Consider the following 23,042-nt stretch of genomic DNA (forward strand, 5'->3'; position numbering starts at 1 on the left):
AGACCCAAAGAACTTAAATGATTTGCACAAGGTCATATAGGTAGCATCTTGTTACTACTGATTCTGTCCTCTGAGGACAAACTGAGTTTACTGTCTAATCTCTTGTCCCTATGACATCCTTAGTAGTCATAGTATTCTTGGAGCTCTCACAGTGACTAGCAAATGGTCGCCCCCTGTACCCCCAAGATTATTTGCTGAATGAATGAGATAAATAAGGATGAATGTACCTATGGTGTAGAATGATAGGGATATGAGTTTCATCTTTCAAAGCTCCCCATATACTCACTGTTTTATTTGTAGCCCTGCTTTCAAAAGCTCAGATTCCCAGAATGCACAGCACCAGCTATTTGGGAGAGAACCCCAGAGGCTTTGTATGTGTGTATGGGCCTGTAATTGGTTAATAAAGCTTTCTAGGGAGAAGAAATATGATGAAGAAGAGGGAGGCATGGAGCTTGAACAGAGGGCAGGCAGACCTTTATGCTGAGAAGCAGACATGTAGGTTACATCTATGACCCCAGTGACTGTATCCAAAGGAACCATAAGAACCAGTGACCACAGAGATGCTGCTGGTGATGTGGACCTGTTATCTAAGACCTTATGGATTTGGGTGTGACAGCCCCTGGCAAACACAATCTTCCTCCCCCCCACCCCACCCCCAATTGCCATACCAAGGGGAAAGTACAAATTGTCTGCCTATCTGGTAGCAGACAAGGAGACACCACCTGCTCCCAACAGTCAGAAGGCCTCTGGCTCAAGCATTTCCAAGTCTATACCACTTCCTTTTCCTCCCAGTTAGAATTGTTTCAGTCGCACTCTCTCTCCCTCTCCCTCCCTCCCCTCCCCCCTCTTTGTTTCTATCTCTCCCCCCCTTTCTTCCCCCACCCCTTGCCTCACTCCTCTCCTTCTCTCTCTTTGCATATATATAGATAGATAGAGAAACACATATTAAATTGGTTTAACATGCTTTTTAAAAAGACTTTTAAGGAGGCAGTCAATACTTGTATTCTTTTTTACAAGTAGAAAAACTGAGTCATGATACACTGACCTCATTTTTCTCAGGTCATCTAGGCAAGTCACAGTCAGTGCCATGAACAGAACCGTCATCATTTATTTCCCAGCTTGCCAAAGCCATGTATACTACTTGGTCACCCTTATAAAAATATATTAGGGTATTTAGGTTTGCATCTGCAAGTGTATGTCTACATTATCTCTTCTGTGAATCTTGGGGAAATGCATTTTCAATTAGAGGTAATCCATTTCAAGGCTGGTTTATGTTTCGGTTTAAATTGGGTCTGTGAGATGAATTGGGGCTTGCAAAGGAGTTGAAAGAGGCCTCTCTGCAGTTTCCTATAACTTCATCTGTTCTTTGTTTCTAGAACCGCTACTCACTGATACTAACTGGACTGAGAGTGACATCCCACCACCTCTGCCACCACATCCCAGTCTGGAATTGGATCTTGAAGAGTATAACCACAGGTATGCCTAAAAGAGGATTTTCTACATGTGGTCACACTGTTTCTCTAGAGAAAAAAAATAAGCAACTTCATCTTAACTGCCCTTTCTGTGGGTAGATAATTTCATACTAATGCCTGTCTATCACTTTCATCCTCATGAAGGTTTCACATTGTCAGACAGTTTGTGTTCAGATTCCCTAATTTTGATGACTTGATGGTTAAACATAGATTGTAAGTGTTCAGTTTGTACTTTCTAAAATATTCAAGAGCATGGCTACATTTCCATTTATGTTTTAAGTTTTAAAGATGCAGCAGAAGCTAACAGAAAAAAGCTTTATGCAAAGCCTTGCTGGAAACAAAACTTTATTTCTTTGGTTATAATTCATTTTCTGAGTTGATAAAGACCATAAAATCTTTTAAAGGTAGAGAGCTATTCTAGGAGAGTTAATGGAACCTAAAAATTAAATAAATGCTATATATATATATATATATATAATCCAAAAATATTAAAAAGGGTACCCAATATTATATCCATTCTGTAATAGAAACTAAAAAAGAAATCAATAATTTTTAGAATCACAAGAGCATAAGGGAGATTTACTAAGCCTACACACCATTTGACTAGTTGAATTCATAGATTTTTTTCCTTCTGATGAGTTTAAAAAAATCATTAAATTGTCCCGTTGCTATTTTCTGTATTTATTATAGCTATTAAAAAACTGCATATTTCATACCATACTACGTCCCAAGGTAACCCTATAAAGTATCTTCAATTTTCCAATCTCAGCAATGCTATTGTCATTTCTATTACTTTTTTTTTAATGTAAGATACCAAAGAGACAGCAACAGAAGTGGCAGTATTCTACAAGTTAGCCAGATCAGATAGTGGTTTTTCTGCATTTATTTCCTTAGCCTTCTTTGTAGCTTACCCTTTTCAAAATGCATTCATATTCCACAATCACAGCTATAGTAAACCTTAAAGCATTATTTAACCACGCTTAGTCCTTATGGCTATTGTTACATTTTGCTGTCATCCTAGACTTAATGTGGCCGGAGTTAAAGTCATTATCATTCCACCTCTAAATTATTTCCCCTCCAGCTTCTTCCTTTCTGTAAAGGATACCACCATTCTGCCACTCACCCAGACCAAAACATCTGCAGTTGTCTTTTACTTATCCTTGTAAGAACATTGAGAGTGCCTGCCTGAGAAGGTACTTTCCTTAGATGTTTTACGGATAAAATACTATAGGGGGTGTCTAACCCTCTCTCTTCAGTAGGAACTACAGACTAGTCTTATAGACAACCTTATCTCAAGTAGCAGCCTCTCTTATTTTCTAATCCAACTGATGGCCTAGCTCCATCTATGAACCATACATATAGATAAATATCTTCTCCAAAACATTGAGATATAAACCAAGGAGATAATACTCAGTCCTCAAGGACTAAAATCTGAGGTAGAATTGAGTAGTTGCCTCAGAGACAATACTTAGTGGCAAAAAATGTTGCCTGATCAGGGTCGATATGGCCCAAGGCCACTACTGCTCCCTTTCAATACAAACAGGTTATCCCATTAATAAGCAGAGGAAAGTGTCAAATGCCAGCTATTTTCTTTTCTATCAGAATAAACAACATAATATGGTACTACTGCCCTCTGCCAAGAATACATCTTAGTTTTTTGAATCATGGATTTTCAGAGCTGAGAAGGACCTTAGAACATACATAGTCCAACTTGCTTTATTTTACAGCCAGGTGTACAAGAAGAGATGTGACTTACTCCCTTGTGAGAAGCATAATTAATCACTGGCAAAGCCAGATCTCTTGACTTCCAGACTATTGCACTTTGCATTACAGCCCACTGCCTCACTTCTGAACATTATATTCTGCTAGTCTATCTTCCTTGTGCTCTAGATTGACTCATTTTGCTCTAGAGGCTGATTCCTTTGCCACCATTCTGACTCAGATGAAGTCCTCTTTGCTCGCTATATGAAAGGAAGAGACATTGCTGAATGTCGGTGGAAAGGTATCTATCCCAGATGACTATAATCCTAATTTCCTTGTTAAATATCTTTACTATGATATCTGAGGACTTCACAGTTGATTTTTCCTACAAGATGCTGCCACGTTCAGATCTATTTCTCTCAGACTTAAGACTAGGTCCTTAAAAGTAGATCAAAAAAGGATTCGTAGAGATGATTGCAATGGATAGAGTGATGATAATTGGTGACTATACATAGAATTATTCAACTCCTATCTTGCATCTGCTTTACTTACCAACGGGAAAGTCTTCAGGCTGGGAAATATAGGGAAAATATGATTAACAGGGTTTGAAACCTGGAATAAGTGAGACTTTCTTAAATGTAAGAAAGCATCAACTTGGTCTTAATGAGCTCACGTCACCACCTACATTACTGCAGAGACACCTATTTGCACTAGGAGGCTGATGGTTACAGAAGATGGTATCACAGCACAGAGGCAAGGGAAAAATAGATTGATCAGCAAAGAGTCAGGAAGAGGCAAAAAGTAGCAATTTAAATTTCTTCAAAAGTCCTTCTCATTGCTAATAGCTAAGAAACTTGCTAATTATAAAGCAAATTACCTAAGCAAGAAGTGCCAGATAACTTGGAAAAGGTGGGAAAGTCTGAGAGAAATATAGGAAGGAGCATTATTTTAAAAAGCTCATTCCGACCTGTTGACAGAATCCCTGGCACAACAAATTGCCTGTTTGCTTTGAGAGTCCCGGAGAACTGATGATCTCGGTGTCAGCAAGTACAGAAGGCAAAGGGGATGAATGTTCAGGTGACTTGAAGAGATGTATGCTCATTACAGAACCATGTTACAGCCAGGAATGTGAAAATGCAGATTGGTCTCCCTTTTAGAAGGAAATAGAGGGTTGTCTCTCTAGTCTCCAGCTCATCTGCAAGAATGAAGTGTGTCCTGAAGGAAGAGAAGAAATGTTTTAAGAGAAAAATAAAGTGCCCAAAGAGAATGTCATGGTCCCATTTAAAGCTACTAAGAGGCTCATTGGCCTCAGGCACTGCGGGATTAGAATGGGACGGTGCTCTTTGAAGAAGAATGTGGTCATAATGAGGATCTCCAGATTCCACCAGGACAGAAGGCATCTGAAATAGGTCCTAAGAAAGTGAGAATTTCGTTCTCAGGAGGACCAAGGTGCTCCTATGTTTCCCTTACATGCACAGTCAGATCTGCTGCCTTCTGAGAGCTGGCAAAGCTGCTGACCAAGGCTCATTTCTAGTGATTCATGGGAAGATAAATGGTATCACCAAAAGCACCCTAGAATGTACCTTTAGGCAATTGTAGGAAGAGGTCTGGGACAGAAAACAGTACAGGCGATGCTTTCATCACTATAGCCATCCCTAACGAGTGAAGGATTTCTGAATCAAAATGAGGATATGGGAAATAAACAGCTTAAGAAGATGATTTCAGAGAAGCGAACTTGGATTTCTGGAACAGGACCACAAACATCGGGATGATGGGTTCCTGAGGTAATATGGACTATGTGTAATGATGGCCAGGAAAAAAAAACCCAGCAAACCACAAATGCCAGGAAGTGCTGAGGATGTAATGAAGAAGGAGGATGTACTTGTCATTGAAAATGCAGAGGGAGAAAACTGCCCACATATGTCAGCTAAGCCAGATACTAGTGATGGTAGCAGGTATAATAGGAGGGAGATTTGCAGCGCAGAAGGACACTATAATAATTCTATGGCCGGAGGTGTCTCTATGCATATGCACATAGTACAAGCAATAAGCGAAGAGACACTGGAGGTCTTAATGCAAGGAATAAATTCAACCGGTTAGACAACTTGGAGACTTGAGAGGATATACCTAACTAAAATGCAGAAGTGGAAGGAATAAAGCAGCACATAAATCAGGATGAAACAACTGTGGAAACTCATGAACAAGAACTGTGTTTGGGTAAATCTCTCTTGGTGAAACAACGATAATACATTTTTGTAGCTCTTTATGGTTTGTAAAGGGCTTTATATATATTATCTTACTTTATCCTCACAACCTACTCTGAGAGGTAGGTACTATTATTATCCCCATTATACAGATGCAGAAACTGAGGCAGACAGGTTAAGTGACCTCCCCAAGGTGACACAGCTAGTCAGTAGCTGAGGCAGGATTTGAAACTAGGACTTCTTGACTCCAGGTCTAGTACTCTATCCAGTGCAGTAACTGTCTCTCTGAGGAAGACAAAAAAAGCAATATTATAGTGGGTATCTAAAACAAGGAAGAAACAGATGATGCTTTCTACAAGATAGCAAAACTTGAATGGAAATAGAATATAGTTGAATGGAACGGTTTGGACAGCTACCAGAACTCTCTAGCTGCTAAAAGCCTTAGTATCATTTCATTCTTCAGAAGATGAAGGAATCAACAAGGAAGACTAGTATTCTGAACCTGATGCTGACCAATAAGGAAATGTCTATTGTCCAGTTAGAGAGTAGAAGTGATAAGAACTGTGGGATGGACTTCTCACCATTTCCTCTTAATATCCATGAGAGATCAGGAAGGGCAACACTGGAGTACCGAGTACAGTTTGAGTTGAACCATACATTTTGGGAGAAATTTCAGAGTTTAGAGAAAAGATAGAAAATATCCCATGGCCTACAATTTTTGGGAGGAAATTGACCTTAAAAAATAAAGAGTCTAGAATATGCTCGAGTAAAATTCTGTTAGTAAGAAGAAAGAAACTGGCTAAAGAGACCAGTGTAGGTGGACAGGGAACTGGTTTTTAAGAGAAATGTCCAGAAGATGGAAGCAAGGCAAGTGAATACTTCTAAACAGGAAAAGCTGACAGTTCCAGCAAATGCTAAGAGTAACAAACAGGATTTTTGTAATTGTGTTGGGTCAAGAGGAAAATCAAAGAAGGATTAGGATTGAGGATTACAGTGATGGAGGGATAACAACTGATGGCTTGAAATAGGACTATTCCACTCCTGTGTTGTAGCATTTTTACCTGCCAATGAGAATATTCTTCAGACTGAAAAATGTAGAAAAAAATTAACAGGAGATTGAAACTTTAAATAAATGGGATAGTGGTAAGAGAGCATCTAGTTGGCCTTAATTAGTTCAAGTGCATTAATCCATGATGGCTTGTATTCTGGAGTACTGAAAGAACTCATAGAAGCAAATGGTGAGTCACTATTGTTGACTTTTGGAAAATCATAATGAATCGAAGAGGTGTTGAAGGATTGGAAATGGAAAAAATTTATACTGACTTTCAAAAATCAAAAGAAGGTATATTTTTTAAAATTATAAGCTTTATAAGTTTGACTTTTCTTTCTGGCAAAATTCCCAAATGCAATATTATAGGAATGACAAATCTCATGATATCCTGTGGACCAAAATGGAGATACATGGGATGGATTATAGTGTAGTTAATATTAATAATATAGCAGTAGCTGACACTTATATGGCACTTTAAAGTTTGCAAAGAGCTTACATTATCGCATTAGTTCCTCTCAACAATTCTGCAAGATAGATACTATAGGTATTATTAGTCTCATTTTATGAGTAAAGCAATTGAATCTCAAGTGGACTCTAATCTACCACCTTACTGATACAACTGATATGGGCCACAATAGGGATTTGAACCTAGGTGTCTCTTGACATCTTGTCCTTTACTTTGTCTAGTTCGCTACATGATCTCTCAAACTAGTGGATTTTGAAGTGCTTGAACAACTGTATTCAGAATTGCAATCAATTAATGGATGGAGAACACATCAAGATCTTTTGCTACAGTAGAAAAGCACCAAGGAAAACTGGGTTCTGTTCCTGGGTCTGTTACAGTAACTTTGGATGAGCGATTTCACTACTTAATCTCAGTTTCCTTACCTGTAAAATTTTAAGGGTGAGCATGGTGATCTCAGAGTTTCCTTCCAAATCTTAATAATTCTAGGATGTTATAATATAGACAAACATGTCCTGAGTGGATTTAACATCGATTGAATGACTCAACCCAAAGAACAATAATTATAGATCATTGTCATCCTAGACTGCCAGGAGACTATGGCATTGTCCCTTATTCTGGGCTATGCCATCAGCAAAGAATAGGATGAAAACACATGTGGCATGTTGATAAAGTTTATGGATGACACAAAGCAGAAAGGCACAGCTAATTGGTTAATAATAATAGGTTGGGATCCTAAAATATCCCGATAGGCTAGATTTAATCTTTAATCCTTAAGAAATAATAATGAAATAATAAAAAAAATAATCCTTGATAAAAGGATTTGCTCTGTGAAACTTGGATTTCGTCAAAAGGCCGTACTTGAAGACCTGGAGGGCCCCATGTGGCCTCAAGGTGCAGGTTCCCTACCTCTGGGCTGGAATGATGGGTTAAGTATCATATGATAAAAATTTAAATAGGATTAATATAAATACCTGTATCTGAACAGAAAAATTCCATATAAAAAAGACCTGGGAATTTTAATGAGCTTTAAGCTTAAGAGGAAGCATGATGGTATGTAGAGGATTGGCTTCAGATTCAGGATGATTAAAGTTCAAGTCCTGCCTTTGAGACGTGCTACCTGTGCGATTCTGGATAATTAGCAAGAGGTTAATGATGATGATGATGATAGCAATAATTATAGTCACTATTTATATACCCCTTGAAGGTCTGTAAAGCATTTTGTAACTATTACCCTGTTTTCTCCTTAAAACAAACCTGGAAGATAGGTACTGCTATTATTCCCATTTTAGAGATGAGAAAACTGAGGCTAACAAGGTAAAATGATCAGTTTCACACAGCTGTAAAGTGAGCCTAACCATCTCTCTAAAACTATGAATTGCAGAACAGTTGCTGATCTGTATTGGTTGAGTGGGTTCCTCACTGGCAGCTCCCTATATGAAGGAAATCATAGATCTGCACCCAAAAGAAAGGGAAACCTGGGATGAGTGTTAGTACATAGAAACCAAAAAAGCCATTTATTTAGCTTTTTTGTAGTTTTAGGCTGGATGCTTAGAATAAATGAAGTGTTAATCCCCTTGTTTTCTGTCCTGATCAAACTATTTCTGGCATTTTGTTTTCAATCTGGGTGCTGTTGTGAGGAAGGACATGAATAAGCTAACAAGCTGAAGTATATCCAGAGGAAGGTGACTAGGATGGCAAGAGGAAACAGATAAGCTCTGTGAGGAATGTTAGATGGACTAGGGATGTTTGCACTGAAAAAGAAAAGACAGGAGAGGCAATCATACCTTTCTTTCCATTGTAAAAAAAAAAAAAGTTGAATATTTTCTGTTGGCCCCCTCCAACCCTCACCCCAGAAATCAGAACTAGGAACAATGAACAGAAGTTGCAGAGGCAGATTTCCATTCAATAGAAGGAGAAGCTTCTTAATTCATGAAGTTGTCCAAAAGTGCAAAGGACTACCTCAGGCTTAGGCAGGATGATCAATGAAGTTCTTTCTAGATCTAAGATTTCTAGGATTCAGTGAAATGTCAGAGCAGAGATGTCAAACATGGCATCCTGCACACAACACCCTCTAGTGCAACCCAAATCAGATGGAGATATAATTGGGAAATATTTCAGAAAATAAAAAAACAATAAAACATAGATAACATTATATCTTAAAACTCAGTCAGTAAGTGGCCCAAAGGTATCATTAAATAGATAGATAGACAGACAGACAGATAGATAGCTAGAGAGATGTGGCCCCCAATTCTAGTTGAGTTTGATGCACTTGAGTTGGAGAATAGAAGTGATTGTCATCTATGTGTGAGGTAGCTGGGTGACTCAATAGAGAGAGCATTGGACCTTGGTGCTCAAGGTCCAATCTGAGTTCAAATCTGGCTTCACATAATTACTAGCTTGTGACCCCAGAGAAGTCACCTAACCTCTTACTGCCTGAGATTCCTCATCTGTTATAAGGAGATAAGAACAATACCTATGTAATCAAGATGGTTGTAAGGATAAAATGAGATAATATTTGTAAAGCTTTTTATAAATCTTAAAGTGCTATATAAATGCTAGAAGTGATAATGATGGTGATGGTGATGGTGAGAAAATGATGATAAACTCTACCTGTGTTACCCTTTTACCCATCTACCTATAAGGTAAACCCAATGATTCATGATAACATGGGAAATGAAGATTTTATCCAAATATAAGCTAGTCATTGAAGGGGAGATGTTATTTTTCCCCAAGAATAATCTCTTTGTGACTTTTAAGTTGGTTAGTACATATGATTGGAACTGATTTATAGCTAGATGGAGAGTCCATCAGGTTAACCTACCAGCACTTATAATTCAAACACATTGTCTATGGACAGTGTGCTGAGCCTGAATTAGAGAGCTGGGTTGAATTTGGAAAATTATGCAATGTTTTTGTCAATCCCAAATTCCTCACTGCCACCAAAGTCCATCTGTTTAACTTATTGATGATAACAATAGCAACCACAAGTAGCCTTTATACAGCTATTTAAGGTTTTCAAAGGATCTTAAGTATGTTACCTCATTTGATGCTGATGACTGCCCTGAACAATGGGTCCTGTTATTATCCTCATTTTAAAGATGAGGAAACTGAGTCTGTTTACGGAGTTGCTCAGAAACACACAGCTAGTAAGTGATTGGGGTCAGATTTGAAGACAAGTGTTCGTGATTTTAAATCTAGCACTGCATCATTTATATCCTATTGCCTCTCCCCATGATGTTTATAAGGATGCAGACCATGGAATGACATGATCTGAGGGGCATCAAAATGACAAATAAACCGAAGGCAGTGTTGCCTCACATTACAAGGGCAATCATGGTCATACGTTCCTAGCATATTACTAACAATGACTTTGCTCTCAAGAAGAGGCAAAGAAAAGACACTCTAGGATACGTATGAGTCAAAATGGAGGCATCGTGTAGTGGTGAGAGATGAGAGATGGCTCCAGGGTCACACCGATACCTCCAAGGTTTGCTGTGTGTTTTATGGGGATACATGAACAAGACGGAATAGCTTAGGATGAGAAGGGTCTGGCCTTGCTTTGGGGAAGGCACTCGTCATGGTGATGAATCAGGGATCACCAAAAGCATGCCCTTTGTTTTCACCTTGCTTGCATACCCAGTACTTAGCACACTGCCTGGCACATAGTAAACATTTAATAAATGTTGGATGATTGACTGACCATTTTTCTTGATTCACATATTCAGATGACTTTTAAACTCAAATCTTTATTTCTACCTTACTTCTGAAATCTCAGACACCACAAAGATTTTGTGAAAATTACCCTTCCGGTCATTAGGGAATCAAATCTGAAAGTCTGAGTAAGTCTAGTCCTTTTGTGATTAATTAACAGTTTTACATTAACTGTTCAGAGCAGTTAGTAGAAAAAGCACCTTACAGGTGAAGTTTTTTTTTATTTTTTAAAAAATGAAGATTTGTTTATTCTTCTGGACACCCTTCATGCCTTATGAGCATAGAATCTCTATTCAAGGACATTGTCTTGCCAACCCTTTTGGCTCATCTTAACTGCCATGTTGACTTCACTTTCTACCTGCACTACACCATTATCTCCAGCAATATATCTTCCTGCAAGATCAGATAAACTCTAAAACTCACTCCTCCTCAGTACCTTCTGTCTCTGGGGCTCCATCTTCCCTCTGATTGGAGAGGGTGGAGAGCAGACGTCCTGGAGAGCTCCTCCCATGTCCTGGCACATAATGACTGATTGACTGTTCTATCACATGAACTAGGCCTTCATTTTTTCATTCAAGACTTTCTTTTATTTTAAAATAGCCAAATTAGCGATACTAAAGTCCAAGAAAATAGAACAACCATTAAAAATTCTAGATGAGTTTAAATTTCTGGGATGGAGAGACAAGTAGTAGAAAACCTTGGAAGGAAGTTAAGAAATATTAGGGCTTCATGATAGAGTAGGAAGAATGTTGGGTTTGAATCCAGGACACCTGAGTTCAAATCCTGACACTATTATCTATGTGTCTTTGCATGTGTTATTCTTTTTTCCTAGGGGTCAGTTTCCTCATCTGTAAATTGAGGGAGTTGAACTAGATGTCCAAGAACCCTTTCATAAATGACTTGGTCCTCTGTTTCTGAGAAAAACCACAGCCCAAAATTTTTGCCTGAATTTAAGAACCAAGTAGATACTGTCATAGCCTAAATTGTGAAGACAGGTAGCCAGTTATAGCTAGATGTTCAAGGAGATGATATTCATCAACTGCTGGACTCTCTCCCCCAGGAAATCCAACCACAATTTTGTCTTTGAGGAAAAAAAGGAAGACTAACCCCTATAAGCCCATCCAGGACATCATGGTGACAAAACTTATGACTGAGACACTCAAATATTTAGAAGATACTAAAGAAAAGTTTTAAAAGAAACATTCCTACCGTGATTGGGGGCGGGGAGAAGGGGGTCTGGGGGGCCAGGAGGCTAATAACTTGATCTCAAATGCCTGTGTTTGATGTAGAGAAATTGACAGTGAGAAAATGATACAGAAAATAAATATACTTGGGGCAAATTCTAAAAATAATCTTTATGATAGCTAGCATTCTTGTAACACTTTAAGATGTCACTTCACAAAATATCTCATTTTATCCTTAAAATAACCCTGGGAGATAGGTGTTCTGCAAAGAGAGGTTAAGTGATTTACCTAGGTCATACAGCTGGTAAGTGTCTGAGACCAGATTTGAACTTAAGTGTAGCACTGTATTCCTAGCTGCCTAAAGCCATCAGTTTCTCCCAAAGAAAGCTGTCAATTTGTTATCAAAGATGCCGTTCTGAATTCTGTGAACTTGATGATGGCCCTGCTGTTATTTTTAAAAATTCTTCTTATCAGAGTCTAAACTCTACGAGGCTGAAGACTTTGTTTTTCTACATCTTCAAAGACAGCACCTTGCACAGTCATGGGCAATAGTTGCTCAGTTAATACTTGTTCAGTAATTGAGTAAAAGAATCTAAACGCTGGACAAATTTAGAGTTTCATCCTTGGTGTATGGTACCTAGTTAGGGCCTAAAGTTGCAAAAATGTGGCATTATCAATCAAGTCTGACACTGTCACACCCATTCTCAATTCTTACTTTTAGTTTAGCTATTTGAGACACAGCCAAGAACTTAGAGCAAGCCCCCCAAAATTGAAATCCTCAGGAATAGATGTCACAAAGTCCATACGCCAAAGCTCATGGATTTTATTCACGGGCTAGCCTCTCAAATCCCTGCTCAGGACATAATTATTCTTACTTTCCCTGTGATCCTAACAAGTTTAATTATCCCCTCTCCCACCCTGCAGTGAATGAAAAGCAGTAAATCAGCAGAGGAGAAAGAATAATACAAAAAGGATATTGACAATAAGAAGAGATGACAGCTAACTGGTACATAACAAGAAAACCATTAAAAAGCAATAATTTATCAAGAAAAAAAGTCTGAGCTCCTTAATGACTGATGACATCATGGTTTATAGGCAGTGACTGATGTTTATAATAATGACCTTGAATCATCATGAAAAAGTTAAATGGTGTTCAGGACATTCTTATTAAGAAGTCCAACGAGCTAGAATGTGCTTTTAGGAAGTTTCCATTCCAAGCAGTTAAAAGGCAGTTCCTGCATTTTAAGAATGTAAAAAAAAAAATAATTAATACAAATTCATAGCTATGTAGTGCTTTAAGGTTTACAAAGTACTTCTCCCCCTACTTCATCCCCCCAAAAAGCATTATTAGCTTCATCTTAAAGATGAGTAAGTTTAAAGAGACTATTACTTGCCTGAGGTCAAAAAAGATAGTAAATGATCACACCAGATCCCAAAGCCATGCCCTCTGACTCCCAGTCCAACTGCTTTTCCCACTGTATCTAGTCCAAAAAAGTCAGAAGCACAGAATCACTCATTCCTTAACAGTTTCTACCAGGGCAGCTAGGTGGTGCACAGTAGTCAGAACAGAACAGAACAGAACACTAGTCCTAGAGAACCTGGCTTCCAATCCAGGCTCAGATGTGTACTAGCTGTGTGACCCTGGACAAGTCACCTAATCCAGACTACCTCCAAAAAACCAATTCTTACTCACCATGGTTTTACTTGGACATCACCTGTCTTCTTCCAGTCTCTCTCTTCTCAGTTTCATCCATGCCAAAGTGATATTCCCAAAGCACAGATCTGATCATTTCAGTTCTGTCTGATCAAGAATCTCTAATAGCTGCCTGTGGCCTCTAAGATAAAATAGAAACTTTTCCCTTTAGTATTTAAAGCTTCCAGTTTATGCTTCCTAACTTATTAAACATTTTTCATATATGTAGTCTAGCCACACTGCCCCAAGTGTTAGTCCATCTCCCGTCCCTACACCTCTGCAAAAGCATTCCATCCTGGAGCACTCCCTCCTCAGCTTCACTGTCAAGCATCCTTCCACCGCCTCCATGAGACCATTCCTCCTGGATAGCTTCTAGCCCCCCACCCATTCACCCAAATTACTGCCCTATGTTTACTTGGTATATTATTTGTATCTCTTTTATGCATGTGTTGTTCCCCATAGTAGACTCTAAACTTTGTGAGGGGAGTGTTTTGTTTCCATCTTTATATCCCCAGTGCCTAGAACAGTTCTTGGTACACAGTAGGTGCTTAATAAATGTTTTTAAAATTGATCAAAATTTAATGAAGTGATTAGTTTTTAGAATACTTAGTGGTAGAATTTTGGCAAATATCTTTTGTTCTATATAGGGTAGGAAGAATTTTTCTTCATTAATTTTCTTAAACTATCTGTCTTCCTCTCCCAAAGGGAAGTAGATGAAATATTCATCAGGAATAAAATACTTTGAAATGTGCTATAAATTCTAGAAATGGGTATTTGATCTATTTTGTGTCAGCATCCTCATATGGGTTTCTTTTTGCCCGTCCCCCCCAACCTCCTTTAGAATACTTGCTGAACTCTGCACAAACATGGATGGTTGGGGCTTGAGGGGTGTGTGTGTGTGTGTGTGTGTGTGTGTGTCTGTCTGTCTGTCTGAAATACACTTAAATATGGTACTTTAAAAAAGTAAAATCAAAACAAAACAAAAATCTTGTGCAGTCATCAGCCACATAGCAGATGACATTGATCGAAAGGGATGGAATTTTGACTTGTGCTGAAACTCTCACATGGCCCCCAAGAAGAACAATCTATCTGGGAGCCTCCTTTCATATTGCGATGCTTGGCAGGACTGGAAGACCTTTGAGGCAGGGCCTCTTCTTGGAGATAAATTGGAGGAGAGTTGCCTCTCCCCCTTGGTATTATGTATAATACAGAAAAATTATACTTTACAAAAAGCAACAAAGAGTAAAAACAGATAACAGGCAGTGAATATTTCTATTTAAATGTGTACCATGTGATAGAAGGCATGCAAATGTCATAGATGCTGCAGATTTAGTGATTGACTTTAAATGTGTGGTCAGTGATGAGAGGATTTGCTCCTACTTATTTCTTGAGGTTTTTAGCCAATATCTAAATATTTTGTATGGCTTCCTTCCACAGCTCAGTAGTGGATTCAGCAGTATATTGTACTGGTCAGCAAATCAACTTCAGATCCCTGACACCAGCCAAGCAGCCTGAATCAATTCATCTGAAAGCCTCAAAGAGCATGGACCTTGGTAAGAGAGGGTGGGGTGACACTTGGGTCAACTTTTAGCCTTAGCGCATCTATCTTCTTGAATTCTCTGCTTTTGTTTCTTAAACACATACCTTAGAGAGCAAGATCTACTGAGAACCAGAGGAAGGTGTGATGATCATCTACATTTTCTGCTCTCATTCTACCATCTAACTGGAACTGCCCTTAAAATGGAGAGGAGGGGCAAATGCTTAATTTTTATCAAGTACATTATAGTGTCATCCTCTGCCTTTTTTTTTTTTTAGAGAGAATAACCTAGATTCTGAATGTTAGATCCAGAAAAGAATTTTAGATCATCTAGTCCCAACTTTTCATTTGACATACTGTATAAAGAGATTAAATGCCAGAGTGAAAATGACTTTCCCAAAGTCATATAGCTAGATAACAAGTCCAGGTTTCCTAATCAGTAAGTTCAGTGTACTCATTAAATTATACCACACCTAATGTCTTAGCTTAGAAGAAAGATAAGATGATTTCACTTGTGTCTGTGTAGGTATTAAATTTCATGTAGTAGATCTTTTAAAATTCTTGAAATAAGAGGTTGTTATCCTGGGAGGGAATACAAATGAAAGAACCCGAGCTCTGGACTCCAGTGATTTCAGTTCATATGCTACTGAGGCATGTATGTTATCTAACCTTGTGGGCCTCATCTGAAAAATGAAAAAGTTAAACTACATGGCCTCTACGGGTCCTTCTATAACTTCTAAAGGTATCATTCTGTAATCCCTTCCAGTATCAAATCTTCATAATTTTCTTTTCTGCTGTTTTCTTCCCATCACCTATTTAGGCATCTTGCCAGCCCATGAGATGTCACTGTTTTCTTTTATTAGTAAACCTTAATAGCTGAGCAATCATTCCCCCCCCTGGCCCCCCCCCCCCCCCCCCCCCCCCCCCCGCCCTTTGGTGCTAACGATTCTCTATTTACTGGGTTTCCTATGATATAGCTGAGATTCCAAGAAAGGAAGTCACCATTTTTTATCTCTTGCCCCAGTTGCCAAAAATAACACACAACCCTTCTTGGTTTTTCTTTCCTAGTCCACATGGTGGGAAGCTAAATGCCAAGGGGTATGGTTTATAACTTCACAATAGTGTTAGAAATAAATTCTGCTCCTCTGTGCCAATTCTGGGAAATCAGGTGTCTCCTTAGATCTCTCTTCCTTCTTAATTTGCTCCTTCTGGCAGATTTTGCCCTTGATGTTACCTTAGTTCTTATTTAATTGACTGATTCCTTTAGTCGGGTTGTTGGGGGTCTGTCTCCCAAAATCTGCCTTGCTAACTTCAATCCCTGATGTAGTGCCTAGAGCCTGGGGCATGTAAACCTCTTTTAGACATTCTCAATTCAATCTAGCTTCAAGGGCTAAGGCTCTGGTGCCTCCCTGACTCTAAACTTGATGAACATATGCCCCCAAGTTCCCCCTACAAGCATACCTTGGTTCAGTGAAAAGAGAGATTCTTTCCCATGTGGCCTCAGAAGCTCTTTCCACCATAGACTCTGGGCCTTAGGTTTTTCTTCCTCTTTTCCTATAGCTCTCAGGGCTCTAACCCCTGTGAATTCATTCTCTCCTCACCTGTGACCTGCCCTCTCAATTCCTGATTGATCTGCCTGAAGCAAATTCCCTAGCTGCATTCTAACAGCTAATTCTGCCTTTGATGATTAAGTGGCCTCTTTTGTCTTCTATTCCTGAGACAGATGTCTTGCCTAAAGTCCTTGGACCTTAGCCTAGAGCTGAAACTTCATTCCCTAAATCAGTTTCTTTCTGGTGCTACTCCCAACATGAGGTTTCCTTCTAGGTCAGTGAACTCCTCTTATTCTGTCTTCACACCGCCTGTGGGTTCTCCCCAAGTTGGGTGCTCACTGACTGAGTCTTGTGGGGTTTGGCAATTCTTGCTCTTCTTGGGAGATTGATAACTTCTGAAAGAGTCCTTGGTAGAGGCTTGCCTCTACCATATTGAATCCTGAATGTTCTGAGACTTCTAGCTCATGGAAGCATGCCCTCTAAATGATCGTAGCTGTGGGGGAGCTGATGTGGGCAGCTGAGAGGTTTACGTCTAAGATTCAAGGACTTCTGGCCAAGTCACCGTCTTAAAAAGATGACATCCAGGCATACTGCAGTAGTCTTTTGGGGAGCATTCTGTTGAGCTCTTTATAGGAAAGTTATTAAAGAAGTATGCAAATTTAAAATGAATTCTGAATGAAATGTTAATTGCATTTGGAATGCTAGAAGGCATGGTACTGCAAAGATTCTAATTTCTTAAGGTATATTGCATGTTTCTTTAGTAACAAGGAGAAAAGTGAATAACCAAAATTGTATCTGATGCATCTGATGGCTTAATAAATAGAGCTTCTCTATTGCCCCATTTACACTTGTTCAAACAAATGTCCAATCATGATGAAACCAGAGAAATTGATTCTATTTTCTATAATTTAACTTGATCACTGGATATCTTCACTATAATCATGCATAGTCATAGGCTCTGGTGGAGAAACACAGTAGGAAAATACCTTAGATCATAGCAGTGATCACAGAAAAACATTTGCAAGGCCAAAGGCCTTCAGCTAATAAAGGGTGTAAAGAAGGTCTTTTGTCACTTTCCATTAGGTCATTTCTATAAACAGTAAAGAATATGTCAGACTTACAAAATGCCTTGCGAATTTGTCCTTCATTCTTTCATTCTCCACTTGAGGAAGGTGAATGGGTAGTGACAATTATTAATTGCTAGTGGAAAATTCTAATAACATTTCGAGAATCTAAGGGGAGAAAGGGACTGATGTAGCTCTCCAAAAATCTTGGGATCAGAAGAAAATCAGTGGAATCTTTTATAAAGTAAAAATAGAACCCCAGGAGAAAACAAGGCTAGATATTCAGTTACCAAAAATGAAACAAAAGAATATTCCCAACTAACTAAGCTTCTTCAATTTTTAGTATTGCTGTTTACATAGAAATTTAGTGCTGGAAGGTACCTTAGATGTCATCTGGTCCAACTCTCTCATTTTACAGTTGAGGTAACAGGAGTCCAGAGAGATCTTCTCCAAGGTCACACAACCAGTAAAAGCTGGGATTCTGTGTCATGTCCTCCAACCTCCAACCCAGCCATCTGTGTTCAGATTGCTTTTGAAGATTCTCTCCTGTGGGATGAAATAGTTCTTAGGTTAACTAGCAGTTAATTGCCCGCTTCACTTTAGAGGTGCCATCACAGGAGAAAATTACTAATAGTTGTAGTCCTTTTTCTATTTTAAAAAATCGTATGGATCATAATCCATTTTCCTTAGGATACAAGTGCCAAGCTAAAAGCATTGGATAAGGTACACCAGACAACATGAGTAGTTCATAACATATTCTAAATATTTTATTTTTTAACCCAGACACAACATAGCAATCTTCCAGGACTCATGGTCTGATCTAGGAAGCTTTTGGCAAGATAGGCAGATAGCTCCGTATTTTAGGTGACTCGAGTGACTCTCCTAACCTCATTGTTCTTACACTTGGTTTTCCTCTCTCTAAGGGGAGTGATCCACTCCAATTCCATAAAATTGAAGTCCCTGGAAGATAGGAGTTTATCTTGTGCTTTTGCTCTTCATAGCTCCATAGCTTAGTGCATGACATATGCTAGACCCTTAATAGATAATAATAATGTTTATTGACCCAGAGGGAGCACAACAAAGTACTTGTGTAGATACGGCTTTTTCATTTCTTGGCAATGACCTCTTTTAACTTTCCATTCACAATGTAAAACAATAAAATAATAATGATAATGTATTTATTCATTAAATTATGTATTTATTTAAACTGATTGATATCTCTGAATAGTCCTCATTTTAACGGAAGTTCTTTTCTTTAAAGATTGAAAATATCCCTTGTAGGAGCATTGTAATGATAGTTTTCAGGTGGTCAGCCAAAAATCTTCCATTTGTTATGCTATGTTTTATACAGTGCATATCTGTGTGTTTGTGTTTATACAAACATATCTATATATGTATATATATGTGTGTGTGTGTATATATATATATATATATATATGCACACAAAATGAGGAGACAGACAGAGACAGTGGGTATATATAAAGATATGGATATATTTGCAAAGCCTGAATGTTCCTGAAAGTACCTTCCATTGGTTTTATATTATTTCTTGAACCAGCAGCTTAATCAAGACCTTGCTATTTACACTCATTCTGAGCCATCAAAACCCAAACAATGAGTAAGTAAGACTTGGGCTGGGACCCAAGATTGGTCAGGATTGGTCAGTCAGAGAGATTTGGGTTTAAAGACATAACCAAGTAGCTCTATTGATCCAGATGGCTCAGGAGGACAAAGTGAGGCTGATGACCTTGCACAGCCCTCCCTCACTCAAAACAAAGTCAAGGGCAAGTCAGGTCATCATTTCTCTGATGTCATAGTCTTCTTCAAAAACAGACAAACACACAATCAAGACCTTAATTTTGCTTGACCAAGCGCTCTTTAAGTGGGTGTCACAAATTAGTTTTGAATAGCCTTGAATGATTCTCTGGGCACAGTAAGGGCCCTTTTGATAATTTTATAGATAGATAACCTTTTCTATAAAGATAATTTTATAGATAGATAACCCTCTCTGTGCTAGTCTGTGATTTAGTTTGGATTTTTCTTTGTTTTATTTTTGTTTGTTTGTTTTTATTTTTTTGGTCTGGATCTGTGTATTTTATTGTATGATAAAATTTTTTCCACCAATGCAGATCAGAAACAGTTCTGCAAATTAAAAGTCTTCAAGAGTTTCCTAGGACATCAGAAGATTAAAATGGCTTGCCCTGTACAACAGTTGGAATGTGCCATGGGAAGGACTTGAACCCAAGGAAGTGTGACTCAGAGGCCCGTGGGGCTACTGCTGCCTGAGCTAGGCTTCTAAACCATAGATAAATTTGTGATTTGTGAAGTGTCTGGGATTTCATTAGCACTGTGGAATTCCTTTCACCAACACAAATCACAGTCAGATTTAATGGATCATACCTAAAGCCCCTAGGGTAGTGCGGGTTTTGCCTGAGGTCACATAGCAACCCAGGTCTTACTGACTACAAATCCCAGCGCCCTGGACTCCACACCAGAGGTGTCCAACACAGGGTCTGTGGAGGCTGCAACCCTCCCAGTGCTGAGAACCGATTGAATTGTAATTGGGAGATACTGAACAAAATAAATAAATATATTATAGAACATAGTTAATGTTAAATTGTGGTTTTCCAAGTCAGTCTATTGACATAGGCATCCTTATGCATGGTTAGTGACTCCTATTTGTGTTTTAGTTTGACACTGCTGCTCCTCTCTTTATAAAATCTCATAAAAATAATCTTATTCTAGTTTTATTCAGTTTGAAAGTTTTCCATTATCCACAGTGATAATAATAACTGACTTCACAGGGCACTTCGACTTTTGCCAAACACATTTATAGCATCTCTCAGTGGCTAGCAGATACTCTCGCTTAGTTGTCATACAGCTTCATTAATATCAACCCCGTAATGAGTGGGATGATGTGTACAAAGTGTATTCTGAAATAACTTCTGGTAGCCTTTTCACCCTTGATATCAAGGGGTTTGCACTAACGTTCATTTGACAGGCTAGGCGTTTAGCAGTGTTGACTGCTCAGTTCTCTAGAAATCCTATTCCCTTTATTATGGACCTTGCTATGTTTATTCAAGTAACAGCCTTGCTATATTCAGGCTAGATCACTTTAATTTGTTTCTAATTAGACCTGTGTGGGTGTTGATTTGGAAGCTCTCAGGAGTTACATAACACAGCTGTCTCTTTGGTCTTGGCATAGGGGCTTTCCCCCAAAGATCTGCCCCTGTTGGCAGAATGCCAGCAAGTTAAATTCAAAGACTTTTTGATGAAGCATAAAAATCTTTAATTTCCAGGCTTGTTGTATTTATGGCCTTGTAATACTATTTGAGAATTAATCTGAATTTTTCAGGGGACAGGATTTAAATCCTTTGGCCCACTTCCTTGACTTATCTACTACCCCTTTAAATGTTTAGTTTAAGACTTTGGTATGCACATTATATTTCTTTTGAGAAATTTCTTTCCCTTTTCAAAGTGAATTCCTCCCTCCCATTTCAGGGCTGGAATTCTTGACTAAAGATAAGATGGAGCTAAGAGAAAGCCTTTCCATAACATTCTCTGAAAGTTGTCCCAGAGAGCACTGTCCAGCTGTGCTCCATCTCCACTGAGTACCAAACAAGAGGAAACAAGTTTTATGGAAGGGTGATGGGTTTAAGTTAAATTCTGGGAAGCTTCCTGACAATTAAGATTGTTAGCATTCTGTATAACTGCGACGTTAGAAACAGGGACAGACTTCTGCTCATCTGAAATAGGCAAGTTATGGGCGCTGCCTGAAGTCAAAGGAACAGATTAGAAGAATTCAGCAGCCTACGACTTAGCAAGTATTCTTCTCCTCTGTACTGCTGAGCCAGAACTTAAACACACACTCATAGTATTAGCTGTGACAGAAACAAAAACAACTCTAGAAATACAGTCATTCTCAAAAAAAAATAATAATAATAAATAAGAGGACCTAGAAAAACACTTATCATTACATATGCGTTTATATGCCAACACACAAGACCACCAATGAGTAATGAAAAAGTGGACTTGACTATTTAACAGGAGTAGATAAATACAATCTCTGGATCACTGTCACATTCTGGGTTTAGATAGATGACTAGGAAGTGGTGATGCAAAAGTGTAACTTGATCAAAGGAAAATCTAATGAAACAGGTGGGACCCTAGAGCCATATGTCAAGAACCTAAGCCTTCCTATGGAAATGTGCATATCTAAGCATGAATCACTGTGATCACAACACAAATTCTTATTTGTAAGGCTTTCTGAGGTTTGCCAAATGCTTTCCTCATAACTATCCCTTGAGAGGAGAGAATAAAGCTGTGGAGGAAGAGAAGATTTTTGAGAGGTGGAGATTTAGAAGGAAGGTATTTCCGATATGGGCTAGAGGCTGCCTGAACGCATGGCTGTGGGACAAAACCAGGAAAGAACTAGGAGTTCCAATTTGGCTGGAACATGAAGTCCCTGAGGAAGACTAGAAGGAAAGGCTACTAGAAAGATAAGTTGAAGCCAAATATTTGAAGACATTCAGTGCAAAACTGACAAGTTTATATTTTATTTTATAATCCAAGGTTTGGCAAACTATAGCCCTCAGAGCAAATCCAATCTGTCACCTGTTTTCATATGACCTGCAAGCTAAGAGTGGTTTTCAATAATAAAAATTTTAAATGTTTTATTGCTATAAAAATAGGGAGTCACTAAAAGTTTTTAAATGTTGGAATGGCACGGTCAGATCTGTGCATCTTGCTCCAAAGGATTATCTCATGGACAATGAAAACTGTCAGGACCTTATAATGATCCAACCTCCATGCATTGGAGGAAAATGAACATGGGCCCAGATTGTGACAAATTTTAACACAGTGACAGAGTGGAGACTCTGGTTTCTCAATACAATGAATTTTTCCCTATATCATGGTTCCCTCCCCCTAATCTGCTGCTTAATATGTTTAGCTGATTTATTTTAAAGGGGTTTTTTTTTTGTTTGTTTTTTGATAAGTATATTTGCTCAGTCTCAAAACGTTTCTCTGGGATAAGCATATTGTTAGGAACATATGACAAGTGGCAACAGTAATAAAGACAATTTCTGATTTGAGGCCCATTCAGTATTAGTAGTTGTTAGGGGTGGGACTAACTCAAATCAGTACCCTATTGCATTTAAGCATTTTAAGTTTCACAAAGACATATATCATATATACACACATACATACATAAGTGTACTTATGTATGTATGTGTGTATGTATGTATAAAATGTGTATTATTATATGTTACATATATTACATTATACATATGTAATTTTTGAGCTTCTCAAAACCCTCTGAGATAGGTAGTACTGGTTTTAATATTCCCTGTGGAAAATGCGGCTGAGATGCCTTAAATGACTGGCTGAGGGTGATATTGCTAAGTGACA

At 38.5% G+C, this 23,042-nt stretch overlaps 1 protein-coding gene and 1 long non-coding RNA gene across 14 annotated transcripts in view; one reads left to right on the forward strand and one right to left on the reverse strand.

The window, feature by feature from the left end:
- PARD3B (par-3 family cell polarity regulator beta) overlaps window positions 1-23,042 on the forward strand; it is a 1,282,024-nt gene that overhangs the window by 794,306 nt on the left and 464,676 nt on the right. For all 13 annotated transcript variants that reach the window (XM_072620099.1, XM_072620101.1, XM_072620095.1 and 10 more), the window contains 2 exons: window positions 1,377-1,476; window positions 14,920-15,035. In XM_072620099.1, the coding sequence (XP_072476200.1) occupies window positions 1,377-1,476; window positions 14,920-15,035 (216 nt within the window). The remainder of the gene's footprint in view (window positions 1-1,376; window positions 1,477-14,919; window positions 15,036-23,042) is intronic.
- On the reverse strand, window positions 12,593-17,009 carry LOC140511109 (uncharacterized). The gene is made up of 3 exons (XR_011969435.1): window positions 16,481-17,009; window positions 13,483-13,624; window positions 12,593-13,024 (listed from the first exon to the last, which is right to left on the reverse strand). It is a non-coding gene; the product is annotated as an uncharacterized lncRNA (long non-coding RNA).

This window comes from Notamacropus eugenii, chromosome 6, assembly GCF_028372415.1.
Source record: "Notamacropus eugenii isolate mMacEug1 chromosome 6, mMacEug1.pri_v2, whole genome shotgun sequence".
NCBI lineage: Eukaryota > Metazoa > Chordata > Mammalia > Diprotodontia > Macropodidae > Notamacropus > Notamacropus eugenii.